General features: G+C 40.2%; 1 protein-coding gene across 1 annotated transcript in view; it reads right to left on the reverse strand.

Annotated features, from left to right (window-relative positions):
• Nucleotides 1-15,633, reverse strand: part of IRF2 (interferon regulatory factor 2) — a 91,054-nt gene that overhangs the window by 31,942 nt on the left and 43,479 nt on the right. The window contains exon 2 of the mRNA XM_037831090.1: nucleotides 13,556-13,648. Within this exon, the coding sequence (XP_037687018.1) occupies nucleotides 13,556-13,642 (87 nt within the window). The 5' untranslated portion in view covers nucleotides 13,643-13,648. The remainder of the gene's footprint in view (nucleotides 1-13,555; nucleotides 13,649-15,633) is intronic.

The raw sequence follows: 15,633 nt of genomic DNA on the forward strand, positions 1-15,633 counted from the left end.
GTAGTGCTATCTCACTGTGGCCCCCAATAAGCATGTACTCTAAAACTACCTGAAATAATGAGTCTGTTTAAAAACACATTGACAAAACTCAAATTAGTTGAATCAGAAATGAAAGAGGGTGCATTACGATCGAGCTTACAAAAAATAAAAGGGTTTATAAAGGAACATTATGAACAATTGTATCCAACAAATTAGATAATGTACATGAAATGAACAAATTCCTAGAAAGACAGAGACTACCGAAATTGAATTAAGAAGAAATAAACAATCCGAATAGACCCATAACAATGGAATATATTGAATTAGTAACCAAAACACTACCCACAGGCCCTGCCCACATCAAGATGGTGGAGTGAGATGCTTCAGGGCTCTACAGACACTTTGAACAAAACACCAAGAACTGGCAGAAACATCTTTCTCAATGCTCCAGAAGACAGTTAAAGGACTTCAGCAATAGGGAGAATGCCAAATCAAGATAAAAGGCCAATCAAAAGCAGCAGGACCTCCTGGCAGCCTGGCTGGCCCCTTGCCCACCCCCACCTGGCACAGAGCCTGCCTACACTCCCAGTGCAGATCCTGGTCCTGGTTCTGGGGGGAGCAGAGTAACCCTCGTACACATACTGGGAGCTTGTATGTCTGGCCCAGTTGGTCTGGTGGCGTCCTGAGGGACTCCTACCCCAGAATTTGCCCTTTACATAGAAGATGGCTCACAGCATTCTCCTACAGAAAGCTGTGGGAGAGCAGTTAAGTCCTGCTCCCTGGAACAAGGGGTTGCTGGCTGTAGGACATACAATGCAGTGCCCAGGGGTGTGAGGAAACTTTCCTAGGGAAGTGGGGACTTTTGTATCTGAGTAAAAGGGAGAATTCCTAGGATCACAGGCACATGCCCAAGACAAGATGCATGCACAGAAAGGATCAAGTAGGGCTTGAAGAAGAGGACTCCAGCAGGTCAAGCTACAAAGAATGGAAAAGGTGTTTTCTTTTTTCCTTTTTTTGTTGTTGGCTCCTGGCAATCAGGGAAAGCTCTGTCATAAAACTAGCTGCACGCAAGCTTAAGGAACAGATGTCTTAACAGAGTCTAAATTCCATCAACAATACATCATTAAAATATCAAAATGCCCAGGTTTCAACAAAAGATGATAAAACATACAAAGAAACAGAGCAATGGCCCAGGCAATGGAGAAGATTAAAGCATTAGAAACCATCAATTAGAAGGATCAGTCCTGGAACACACCAGACAAAGACTTTAAAATAATGGTCTTAAATATGCTCAAAGACTTACAGAAAAACAGGGACAAAACTAAAGGAAATCAGGAAAACAAGAGAGGAACACAAAGAGAATATCAACAGAGAGATGGAAATTACGGAAAGGAACCAAACAGAGCTGAGGACACAGTAACAGAAATTTAAAATTCCCAGAGGGGTTTAATAACAGATTAGAGATGGCAGAAGAAAGAATCAGAGAACTGGAAGATTAGACAATTGAAATCATTCCATCTGAGAAGGATAGATAGAATGATATAGCAAATGCGGCAAAATATTAACACTGGGGTATCTGGGTATCTTGGTAGACAGGGATATTTTGGAGTTCTCTGTATGTATTTCAAAATAAAATGTTTAAAATTCAAAAAAAAAAAAACCTCCCCACAAAAATGCTTAGGCCCCCATGGCCTCACCGCTGAATTCTACCAAATATTTAAGGAAGAATCAATACCAATTCTTCACAAACTATTCCAAAAAATAGAAGAGGTGAGACTACTTCCCACAACCAGTCACAAATTGAACTAAAAATATTTCAGAACATTTGAGAGTTTCCCAAAAACTGTTAGAAGGGGAAATTTAAGTCAGTTAATAAAGAAATCATTTCATGAAACCATTATTACCCTGATACTAAAAACAAAAGACATCACAAAAAATGAAAGCTATAAGTCAATATCTCTTATGAACATGGATGTAAAAATCCTCAACAAAATACTAGCACATTGAATTCAACAACTTATAAGAAGAATTACACACCATGATCAAGTGGGATTTATCCCAGAAAGGTAGGATTGGTTTAAAATCTGAAAATCAATTAATGCAATACATCATAGCAACAGAATAAACAAACAAAAATCATATGGTCATCTCAATAGATGCCGAAAAGGCATTTGACAAAATCAAATACCCTTTCATGATAAAGAACTCACAAAACTAGGAAGAGGAGGGAACTTCCCTAACCTGATAAAGGATATTTATGAAACCCACAGCTAGCATTATATTTAATGGTGAAAGACTGGATACTTTTCCCCTAAGATCAGGAACAAGACAGAGATGTTCATTTCTGCCATTCCTATTTAACATGGTGCTGTGGGCTCCAGCCATAGCAGTTAGGAAAGAAAAAAATAAATAAATAAAAGGCAATGAGATTAAAAAAGGAGAAGTAGAACTATCTCTATTGGCAGGTGACAGATCTTATATACTAAAAACCCTAAGGAACCCACTAAAATACTACTAGAAGTAATAGATGAATTCAACGAAGTTGCAGGATACAAGATCAATATATAAAAATAAATTGCATTTCTATACATTTGCCATGAACAATCTCAAAAGAAAATTAAGAAAATAATTTTGTTTACCATAGCATCAAAAAGAAAAAAATACTTAGGAATAAATTTAATAAAAGTGCAAAACTTATACCTGAAAATCACAAAACATTTCTGAGAGAAACTGAGCTATAAATAGCTGGAAAACCATCCCATGTTCATGATCAGAAGACAATATTTTGGCAGTAACTCCCCAAACTGATCTACAGATTGAACTCAATGCCTGTTAGAATCCAGGCTGTCTTCCTTGTGGAAATCAACGAGCTTATTCTGAAATTCACATGAAATTGCAAGGGACCCAGAATAGACAAAATAATCTTGAAAAGAAGAACAAAGTAGGAGGACTCACACTTTGCAATTTCAAAACTTACTACAATGCAACAGTAATCAAAACAGGGTGGTACTGGCACAAAATCAGACATACAGATCAATGGAATAGAAGTGAGAGTCCGGAAATAAACCTATACACTAACTGAGTTTTGACAAGGGTGTAAAGACCATCCAATGGTGAAAGAATTATCTTTTCTACAAATGGTGCTAGGGAAAAGAAGAAGTAAAACTGTCATTGTTTGCAGATGATATGATCTTATATCTAGAAAACCCTGAGAAATCAACGATACACCTACTAGAGCTAATAAACAAATTTAGCAAAGTAGCGGGATACAAGATTAATGCACATAAGTCAGTAATGTTTCTATATGCTAGAAATGAACAAACTGAAGAGACACTCAAGAAAAAGATACCATTTTCAATAGCAACTAAAAAAATCAAGTACCTAGGAATAAACTTAACCAAAGATGTAAAAGACCTATACAAAGAAAACTACATAACTCTACTAAAAGAAATAGAAGGGGACCTTAAAAGATGGAAAAATATTCCATGTTCATGGATAGGAAGGCTAAATGTCATTAAGATGTCAATTCTACCCAAACTCATCTACAGATTCAATGCAATCCCAATCAAAATTCCAACAACCTACTTTGCAGACTTGGAAAAGCTAGTTATCAAATTTATTTGGAAAGGGAAGATGCCTCGAATTGCTAAAGACACTCTAAAAAAGAAAAACGAAGTGGGAGGACTTACACTCCCTGACTTTGAAGCTTATTATAAAGCCACAGTTGCCAAAACAGCATGGTACTGGCACAAAGATAGACATATAGATCAATGGAATCGAATTGAGAATTCAGAGATAGACCCTCAGATCTATGGCCGACTGATCTTTGATAAGGCCCCCAAAGTCACCGAACTGAGCCATAATGGTCTTTTCAACAAATGGGGCTGGGAGAGTTGGATATCCATATCCAAAAGAATGAAAGAGGACCCCTACCTCACCCCCTACACAAAAATTAACTCAAAATGGACCAAAGATCTCAATATAAAAGAAAGTACCATAAAACTCCTAGAAGATAATGTAGGAAAACATCTTCAAGACCTTGTATTAGGAGGCCACTTCCTAGACTTTACACCCAAAGCACAAGCAACAAAGAGAAAATAGATAAATGGGAACTCCTCAAGCTTAGAAGTTTCTGCACCTCAAAGGAATTTCTCAAAAAGGTAAAGAGGCAGCCAACTCAATGGGAAAAAATTTTTGGAAACCATGTATCTGACAAAAGACTGATATCTTGCATATACAAAGAAATCCTACAACTCAATGACAATAGTACAGACAGCCCAATTATAAAATGGGCAAAAGATATGAAAAGACAGTTCTCTGAAGAGGAAATACAAATGGCCAAGAAACACATGAAAAAATGTTCAGCTTCACTAGCTATTAGAGAGATGCAAATTAAGACCACAATGAGATACCATCTAACACCGGTTAGAATGGCTGCCATTAAACAAACAGGAAACTACAAATGCTGGAGGGGATGTGGAGAAATTGGAACTCTTATTCATTGTTGGTGGGACTGTATAATGGTTCAGCCACTCTGGAAGTCAGTCTGGCAGTTCCTTAGAAAACTAGATATAGAGCTACCATTCGATCCAGCGATTGCACTTCTCGGTATATACCCGGAAGATCGGAAAGCAGTGACACGAACAGATATCTGCACGCCAATGTTCATAGCAGCATTATTCACAATTGCCAAGAGATGGAAACAACCCAAATGTCCTTCAACAGATGAGTGGATAAATAAAATGTGGTATATACACACGATGGAATACTACGCGGCAGTAAGAAGGAACGATCTGGTGAAACATATGACAACATGGATGAACCTTGAAGACATAATGCTGAGTGAAATAAGCCAGGCACAAAAAGAGAAATATTATATGCTACCACTAATGTGAACTTTGAAAAATGTAAAACAAATGGTTTATAATGTAGAATGTAGGGAAACTAGCAGTAGAGAGCAATTAAGGAAGGGGGAACAATAATCCAAGAAGAACAGATAAGCTATTTAACGTTCTGGGGATGCCCAGAAATGACTATGGTCTGTTAATTTGTGATGGATGTAGTAGGAACAAGTTCACTGAAATGTTGCTATATTATGTAACTTTCTTGGGGTAAAGTAGGAACATGTTGGAAGTTAAGCAGTTATCTTAGGTTAGTTGTCTTTTTCTTACTCCCTTGTTATGGTCTCTTTGAAATGTTCTTTTATTGTATGTTTGTTTTCTTTTTAACTTTTTTTTTCATACAGTTGATTTAAAAAAGAAGGGAAAGTTAAAAAAAAAAAAAAAAGAAAAAAGAAAAAAGACAAACAAGGAAAAAAAAAAAAAGATGTAGTGCCCTCTTGAGGAGCCTGTGGAGAATGCAGGGGTATTCGCCTACCCCACCTCCATGGTTGCTAACATGACCACAGACATAGGGGACTGGTGGTTTGATGGGTTGAGCCCTCTACCATAAGTTTTACCCTTGGGAAGACGGTTGCTGCAAAGGAGAGGCTAGGCCTCCCTGTATTTGTGCCTAAGAGTCTCCTCCTGAATGCCTCTTTGTTGCTCAGATGTGGCCCTCTCTCTCTGGCTAAGCCAACTTGAAAGGTGAAATCACTGCCCTCCCCCCTACGTGGGATCAGACACCCAGGGAAGTGAATCTCCCTGGCAACGTGGAATATGACTCCCGGGGAGGAATGTAGACCCGGCATCGTGGGATGGAGAACATCTTCTTGACCAAAAGGGGGATGTGAAAGGAAATGAAATAAGCTTCAGTGGCAGAGAGATTCCAAAACGAGCCGAGAGATCACTCTGGTGGGCACTCTTACATACACTTTAGACAACCTTTTTTAGGTTCTAAAGAATTGGGGTAGCTGGTGGTGGATACCTGAAACTATTAAACTACAACCCAGAACCCATGAATCTCGAAGACAGTTGTATAAAAATGTAGCTTATGAGGGGTGACAGTGGGATTGGGAATGCCATAAGGACCAAACTCCACTTTGTCTAGTTTATGGATGGATGTGTAGAAAAGTAGGGGAAGCAAACAAACAGACAAAGGTACCTAGTGTTCTTTTTTACTTCAATTGCTCTTTTTCACTCTAATTATTATTCTTGTTATTTTTGTGTGTGTGCTAATGAAGGTGTCAGGGATTGATTTAGGTGATGAATGTACAACTATGTAATGGTACTGTAAACAATCGAAAGTACAATTTGTTTTGTATGACTGCGTGGTATGTGAATATATCTCAATAAAATGATGATTAAAAAAAAAAAAAAAAAAAACAAACCAACAGATATAAAAAAAAAAAAAAAAAAAAAAAAAAATGGTGCTAGGACAACCAGATAACCACATGCAAAAGAATCAAGTAGGACTCCTACTTCACACCACATACAAATATCAACTCAAAATAGATCGAAACCTAAATATAAGAACGAAAGCTATAAAAATATTGGAAGAAAACACAGGGATAAATCTTCATGACCTTGGATTTGGCAATGCTTTCTTAGATATGACATCAAAAGTATAAACAACCAGAGGAAAAAAAATTAAATTGAACTCCATCAAAATTTAAAATGATTGTGCTTCAAAGACATTATCTAGGGAGTGAAAAGACAATGCATAGAATGTGAAAAAAATATTTTCAAATCATAATCTGATAAGACTCTAGTATTGAGAATATACAAAGAACCTTTACAACTCAACAGCAAAAAGACAACCCAATTAAAACTGGGCAAAGGACTTGAATAGATATTTCTCCAAAGAAGTGATACAAATGGCCAATAAGCACATGAAAAGATGACCGACATCATTAGTCATTAAGGAAATGCAAATCACAGCCACAATAGATACCACTTCTTCCCCACTAGAATGGCTATGAGGGGAGGGGAGAGAAGGCGAAGGGAAGGAAGACAAGGGAAGGTGTGCCAGTTTGGATATATTATGTGCCCCAGAAAAAGCTACTTTCTTTAATGCAATCTTGTGGGGGCAGACTCATCAGTCTGTTGATTACCTCTGATTAATTACTTCCACAGAGGTGTGGGCCCCGCCCACTCTGGATGGGTCTTGATTAGTTCACTGGAGTACTTAAAAGAGCCTACGTGGATGCTGATGCTTGGAGACGAAGACAAAGGGACATTTGGAGATGCTAAAGTAAGAGATGAAGCCCAGAGTTTGCCCCGGAGAAGCTACGAGACCCCAAGACACTTAGAAGCATCCTGGGAGAAAGAAGCAAGGATGCACAGGAGCTGAGAGAAACCAAGACAGACACCCAAAGACATTTTTAGAGAAAGCCATTTTGAAACACAATCCAGGAGCAAAGGACAGGCAGACGCCAGCCACGTGCCTTCCCAGCTGACAGAGGTGTTCTGGACACCATCAGCCGTTCTTCAGTGAAGGCATCCTCTTGTTGATGCCTTAGTTTGGATGCTTTTATGGCCTTAGGACTGTAAATCTGTAACCAAATGGACACCCTTTATAAAAGCCAGTCCACTTCTGGTATTTTGCATAATGGCAGCTTTAGCAAATAGGAAGGGGAAGGGGAGAGAATCAGAACCCTCCTACATTGTTGGTAGGAATTTAAAATTGTGCAGCCTCTGTGAAAAACAGTTTGGCAATTCCTCAGTAAGTCAAACATAGAGTTACCATATGACCCAGCAATTCCACTCTCAGGTAAACTCAAAGGAATAAGATTTAAAAACATGATTCCAAACAAAAACTTGTATATGAATGTTCACAGTAGCTCTATTCACAATAGCTTTAGCTACTGTTCACAATAGCTCTATTCACAGTATTAGCTACTGTTCACAGTAGCTCTATTCACAATAGCTTTAGCTATTGTTTGGTGGAAACAAGCCAAACATCCATTATCTCATGAATGGATAAACAAAATGTGGTATATCCATACAATGGAATATTATTCAGCATTAAAAGGAATGAAATACTGATACATGCTACAACATGGATGAATCTTGAAAATGCTATGCTAAGTGAAAGAAGCTAGACACAAAAGGTCACATATTAAATGATTCCATTTCTATGAAATACCCAGAATAGGCAAATCCATAGAAACAGAAAATAGATTAGTGGTTGCCAGGGGCTGGGGAAGGAGAAAATGAAGAATTACTTCTTAATGAGTACCGGGTTCCTTTGAGGCTGATAAAAAAGCTCTGGAACCAAATAGAGGTGATGACTGCCTAACACTGTGAATGTACTTAATGTCACTGAATTGTACACTTAAAATAGTTAAAATGGTAATTTTTAAAAAGTCACTTTTAACTAGTCTTTCATTATTGTAGAAAAAAAGATAACAGATTATCTTTATAATTATGAACAATTATAAACATATCAAAGATATCTTTAAAAAAAACTTGGTAGGTAAGATTTATTTTAAACCTGAGATTCTGACTAGTAAACACTCTGGTCCTAGATCACTGTGTTCTATGAAACAGTGACGGTGTTGCTATATGTCCACGCAGACTCTGTGACATCAGCATGCACTAGGGTGGTGTGACAAAGAGACCAGACCAAGGATCACCAGCAGCCAGCCCCAGAACACTAGCCATGGGGAAGACAGCCTCACCCTGATGAGGCTTGATTTGGACTTCTGGCCTCAAAACCATGAACCGATAAATTCCCATTGTTTGAAACAAACCATTGCACGACATTTGCTTTAGCAATGAGGAAACTGAAACAGGTGGCCTAGATGCCCTGAGTGACCACTCCTACACACAGTAGCCATCCACACCATATACTGAAGGACCCTGACAAGGTGCCACCACCCATGTTTGCATACATACAGAACTCTGCATATCTGAGGGCAGCAGAGATGACAACTGCTTGAATTCGGAAAAACATTTAAGATTATCTTGAGCAATGCAAAACAAACATAACCTGGCCCCAAATGGAAACCAGTTCCGTTATGTTCCCCTGCCTCTTCTTTCCTTCTGTGTTTATAAGATTCACCAGTCAGTTTCCTGTTTTTGTTTGGACTCCTTATCCTGCTCAGAGATAACCTGATGTTTACAAGGACAAGCCTTCTTGCAAAGTGAAGAAAAGGGAAAGGCTCTGGGCTGCCCAGTGATGTCCTGTGCTTGGAAAGTCACCTTCACACCTGGATCCAGGCAGATCTCCAGGAAGAAGGAAGAACCTCAAGGACCAGAGTGGGAATCAAGCAGAGCTACAAGAGAAGCAACGAACCTGATGTGGCTACATCCATCCTTCCTCTGGCCCAGGGAAACCAACCACAGGGAAGCATTTGCACAAATCCAGAATGGATCTGGTCTCTTCAACAAGTCAATGACACAAAAAACAAAACAAAACGAAGAGGGTACCATCAGGAGAGACTTAAGAGTTGTAACAAACAACACAACCTGTGGACCTTCTTTGGATTCTGACTTGAACAAATCAACTGTAAAAAGATATTTGAGGAATACCCAAGGTGTTCTTGATGATATTAAAAATGAATATTTTTCAGTTGATAATGGTATTGTGGATACATTTTAAAAGTCCGTTTTTCTTAGAGAGTACCTCTGTCAGAAATTTGCTTTAAAATACCACACAGGCACACACATGCACCCAAACACATAGATGAAACAAGTATTTAAAAATTGCTAAATTTAGATGTAGATATATTTACTATAAATTCTTTCACATCACTAGACTATGAAAACGTACTATAATAAAATTTCATCATAGTCATCATAACAAGTCAACAGCCCAAGCCAAGACCCTGCTCGTGAGTTGCACAATCTCGTTCTAATGCTGCTTGGCCAGACCTCCTCCCTACTGCTTCAAAGGAATCCAAAAGACCCATTCCATCATCACACTCCCCCAAATTTACTGAAAGTAGGTGACGGAAACAAAGTCAAGGCATTAGTTAGCCACTTATTTGTCTCTTGCTAAAAATACACTGTGTTCCATAGCCCCTCCATTTGAGAGAGAAATGTGACAAGTGACAACCCAGTTCTCATAAGTCTAATTATTTTAACAGAACAAAAAAGCTGCCACCAACGTTGCTCCTCTTCAAGTTGGCTTCTCCCATGCACTTATTCACAGAACAAGTAATCAGGGTCAAGACAGCCACGCATTGCCCTCCTGGGACTCCCGGCCTGGAACATTCCATCTTCTGAGAGCCACAACAGTCTTCAGTGGGAGAAAAGATTTTGGAATGAACTGTTTCAACCTCGAACCACTCAAAATGTAAACCACAATTCCTAGGCAGAATGCTTATGAATGGGAAGAACGTACGGGGCTCTCAGTTAAGTATGTACATGGACAGATGAATATGAACAAGCCTAAGTTAGTGAAAACCTGAGCCAACTTAGCAGAAACCTCTAGAAAGATGTCCTCGAATGCGGGCATGGAGACAAGAGGCCCTGACCCACTCGAAGCCTGGAGTGACAGCGACCGCACAGCCCACAGGCACAAACCTGGCCACGTGTCCAGTCATCTGGGGCCAGCTGGAGGAGTGCCGGCCTGGCCCCTCAGGCCACAGCTGCAGCCCAGGGACTCCAGTGCCGGCGTTTTCCTCAGAGGCAGTGCTGGCCTGCAGCCACGGGCACGCGCTCCTTCCTTCAGCCTGGCTGTGTCTAGCCCTAGAGGACGTGGCGGAGGGGGTCTCCTCCCCCACTCTGCCTCAGGAAGAGGGCTCTCAAGCCAGGAGCCAGACAGCGAAGCTCGGCAGGTAAGGGCGCCCTGAGAGGACCTAAGTGTTCAGATGCACCAAGAGGAATCCATTTCCCTTCTGGTCCTACATCGGAAAACCAGGGACAAAGTGGCTGGAAGAAAAGACGTGTGCGTGCAGAGTCCAGTAGGGAACTGCCCTAATGAAGGACCACAGTCTGGGTGGCTCACAATATAGAAACCGATTCTCTCACAGTTCCAGAGACCTGAGATGTCAGCGGGGTGACAATGCCTCCAGAGGCCCTAGGGGAGAATCCTTTCTTGCCTCTTCCAGTTTCCGGTGACTCTAGGCTTTCCTTGGCTTGCGGCAGCATCGCTCCAATCCCTGCCTCCATCTTCACGTGGCCTTCTTCCTGTGTCTTCTCCTCCTCTGTCTTCTATGACAACTTTTGGTATTGGATTTACCCCATACACATCCCTGGATAATCCAGGATGATCTCATCTCGAGATCCTTAACTTAATTACACCTGAAAGATCCTTTTTCCAATTAAGGTCACATTCTGGGGATTAGGACAGAGATGTATTTTGGGGGGGCGCCACTCAACCCACCACAGAGAGCCCCTAACCCCTCAATGGAGCTGCCATGGTGACTTTGTTCTCTACCGCATCAAGTCAACCAAAATTGGTGAATGTGCTTAAAAAATAGCTAGAACAAAAACAAACAACTGACTTCTCCTCAGAATTCAGGAATGTTTGTTTTAATCTCACAGTCTAATTCAGAACAAGTAATGTTATCTTGTTCTTCAAATTATAATCCTACTTAAACTGTGTCCCAGTTTCCTCATCTGTAAAAAGGAAATAGTAACAGTGCTTACCCCATGTGAGGATTATGCCGGTCAATGCACGTACTTTGCTTAGAAAATACTTGGCACATAGTAAGCAAGTAATTAATGTTAGTTTGCATTATCATTATTATTATTACTACTATTACCCAATGTCTCTCCAACTCTCCTTTACTAACATCCCCCACTTCCTAATTCTTTCCAAAGCACCCTGTTAAATGGACAGGTAAAGGAGCAGCCTGATTTCTTGTTTGTTTCTTTGGGAAGAAGCTAATTACAGAACTCCTCCAGGGTACAAATCTAAAACACTATAGACATAGCAAGCCTGGAAAAATACATTGTTTGCTATAAACTTCTATTTTTATGTACACCCTCACACCTTAAGTTATATGACAAGTCACATGAAATGACCATATGGTTTATTGATGTTATTTCTATTTATTTCATACTCCACCTGGTTTCATAAAGGACTCACTTAAACAGGTACATTCAAATACAGCAATGTTAAATTGAAAATAAGTGAATGTTGTTACTGTGAGAATGATTAACCATACTGAATGTTGTGTGAATGCGGTGGAAAGGGGAAGTTTAGAGTCATATGTCACCAGAAGGAAAGTTGGAGGTTAAAACATGGGAATGATTAAAACAGTGACTCCTGTAGTAGAAAATGTCCATGATTAACTGTACAAATATTTAAAAGTTCTTTCATGAATTAGGACAAATATATGACACTATCACAAGGAATTAATAATAGAGGAGCATATGGGAATAAACAGTATCTATTGCAAACTATGGACTACAGGTAACAGTAATATATTAATCTTCTTTCATCAACAGTAACAAATGTTCCACACCAATAGTAGAGATCAATAATGGGGGGAACATGGGAGAAGATAGAAAGGATTTAGATTTTCTTTTTTATTTTTATTTCTTCTGTGGAGTGATGAAAATGTTCTAACATCGATCATGAGGATGAATGCACAACGATGTGATGATACTGCGAGCCAATGATTGTATATTTCAGATGGTTTGTATGGTGTGTGAATATATCTCAATAAAACCAAATTTAAAAAAATAAGTAGATGAGGAAAAAGGAACCAAAAAAAGAAGATTTGAGTGATATCTGAAAAGATAAAATGAAATTATGAGTAACAGCAATATATATATATAAAAATACCCGGTATACTTGTTAGAAGCAGGCCACAGTCTGCCTGTTAAGCGCTCATGCCCGATACAAAGATGAAGCCTGACCGGCTAAATTGTTCATTGTGTCCTCAAGAATAAAAAGAAAAAGGAGCGAAGAGAAGAAGAAAAACACATTTGCTAAGAAAAATCAAAATTATTCCTGGTAGTGGGAGGAAAGCTTCTCCCTCATGCCCTCTTAGAAAATGCATGATACATTCTATTTGGTTGCTTGCCTTGATTATAAAGTATTTTAAGATATTTTTTATTTTTACATACACTATCTTTTCCTGATTTGTCCCTAACAGCCACGATCAATTAAATAGAGAATTTTGAGGTTATCAGAATAAGCAGTGTTTACATATATACATGTGTGGGGCTGTTGGAGGTGGGAGGTGTTTGTAAATGATACACTATTTCTTTTTTAGGACAGACAGGTGAGCACACAGACAGGCTGTCATGATAAAGATGAAGAGAAGACTTTTTAAAGAACAAAAACAAAGTTCTCTTTGCATAGAGAATATTGAAAAGGAAATCAATATGCTCCATTCCCAATATAAAACCCTGAAGTTTCTATGGCCTCTAATCCCGGAAAGCCAGGAGAAGCGGAAAAGGCATTTGGAGAAGGAAGAGAGGAAGAGTCATTAAAGAAAAACACAGCAAGAATCTTCTCATGAACACCTCATTCAAAACTCCAAAGGTGAGCTGAGACTGTTCACTGAAATTTGAGGCTACAGTCTGAGGAGATGAGAAAAATCTTTATTTATATAATGCAATGTCTTTACGATCCCTTTTTTGGTTGCTTGCTTTTTGCAATGAACGAACAGAAGATTTTGAACATGAAGAACAATTTCACTTTTAGCCATCCACATGCACTTGCTTTCAAGCCAGGATACCCCTCCCCCTGCCCCTCCCCCACCATCTCCCCCTTCCTCCCCCAAGGCACTTACCTTGTTAAGCCACTTTAGCCCTGGTATCGTATTTGAATTTATCTGTTCCTCCAGCCATGGGCGCATCCGCATCCTTTCCACAGGCATGGCCCCCTTTTGCAGAAGAAAAAGTACATTAGGCATTTCCACTGCTGACTGTCCAGCTCTGCACTACCAAGTTCTGCCCCCTGCCTACTGACCCCTTCCTCAAAATTACAAGCTTCTGTGAGTGTGCTGAGGAGGGTGCGGGGTGGGGAGTGAGTTGAGGGGCTTTGCCCCAGAACCACTGCCCCTGTTGCCCGTTTCACATTCCACCTCACTCCCGAGGAGCATGGGAGGCGTGGACAGGCAGAAACCCAGCCAGCTGGAGGGCTCAGGCACCTCCTGGTGACCTTGCTGAGCCAGGCTGACCCCTCTGCCCTGGCAGTGGTTACAGCAGGCACCTTCGATGTACCAGGTATTCCGAGGACCCATGGTTTACAGCACCTTCAGGTCATTACCCTTCCAAGAGCCAAGAGCAGACAGAGCAAAACAGCTGGGGTACTGAGTACCTCTGTGTTGCTGAGATGTGGCCCTCTCTCTCCAGCTAACCCAACTCGGCGGGTGAACTCACTGCCCTCCCCACTACATGGGATCTGACACCCAGGGGTGTAAATCTCCCTGGCAACGTGGGATATGACTCCCGGGGAGGAATCTGGACCTGGCATCGTGGGATTGAGAACATCTTCTTGACCAAAAGAGGGATGCGAAATGAAACAAAATAAAGTTTCAGTGGCTGAGAGATTCCAAATGGAGTCGAGAGGTCACTCTGGTGGGCATTCTTACGCACTATATAGATAACCCTTTTTAGGTTTTAATGTATTGGAATAGCTAAAAGTAAATACATGAAACTATCAAACTGCAACCAAGTAGCCTTGACTCTTGAAGATGATTGCATAGAAATGTAGCGTACAAGGGGTGACAGTGTGATTGTGAAAACCTTGTGGATCGCACTCCCTTTATCCAGTGTATGTATGGATGAGTAGAAAAATGGGGACAAAAAACTAAATGAAAAATAGGGGGGGAGGATGATTTGGGTGTTCTTTTTTTACTTTTATTTTTTATTCTTATTTTTACTTTTTCTGGTACAAGGAAAATGTTCAAAAAATAGATTGGGGTGATGATGGTACTGTGAACAATTGACTGTATACTTTGGATGATTGTATACTATGTGAATATATCTCAATAAAATTGAATTTTAAAAAAACAGCTGGAGTAGCAAAGAGTTATTATAACCCATTCTCTCCTTCTGGGTCTCTGGAATATAAATGCTGTAAACCCCAAAATTGGTGCTTCAAAGCTCTAAATGAATCCGTTAACGTGGCTCATTTTTCACCAACTAGCCATTCCCTCCTGACTTGTTCTTTTCTACTGTCAGAGCTCACTGGGATTTTGCTTGGACTTCAGCTTTGCTTTCACCCCAATGCAGTCTCTCATCCTCTCCCTCAAGCATCTTTTTTTCAATATCACCCCCCCCCCATACCATCTCCCTCTTCCTTTAACTCACTTTCCTTCTGAAAATCATTTCATGGGCAGAACACCATTTCCACCCAGCCCACACCACACCTCTCTCCCCTCCTTCTGTATTCCTTTCTAAGATAATCTTTCCCTTGTCCATCAAAAGATATTCAGAATGAATCACTGATTAAGTACCTCCCAAACTGTCTACCACTCATCTTCACCCCATTCATACCTAAATTTAAATTTAATCAATGGCAAAGGCAATGATGATGCAAGTCCCTCTTCAGTGGGCCTTCATGGACAGAATGACATTATAATCCTTTTTTCGACACTTTCTTTTACTCATTTCTTCCAACAAAATGAGCACTGAAAATTTTTCAGATGGACTTGGGCTATAAGCAAAGTCTCAGTAACTCCCTTGCAGTTGCAAAGGGCCTTGTCTCTTCTCTAGGGGGACACCCTCTCCCTCCATCCTCACAGAGTGCAAGCATCAGTGCATGAACCATATGGGGCCACCTCAGCCTGCCCACCCTTTCGCTGTACAGTGACCCCACCCACCCCCTTTCCCTTGCACATCTCTTGCAGTTCTCTGGCCCACT

The sequence above is a fragment of the Choloepus didactylus genome, chromosome 3 (assembly GCF_015220235.1).
Source record: "Choloepus didactylus isolate mChoDid1 chromosome 3, mChoDid1.pri, whole genome shotgun sequence".
Taxonomy (NCBI): Eukaryota; Metazoa; Chordata; class Mammalia; order Pilosa; family Megalonychidae; genus Choloepus; species Choloepus didactylus.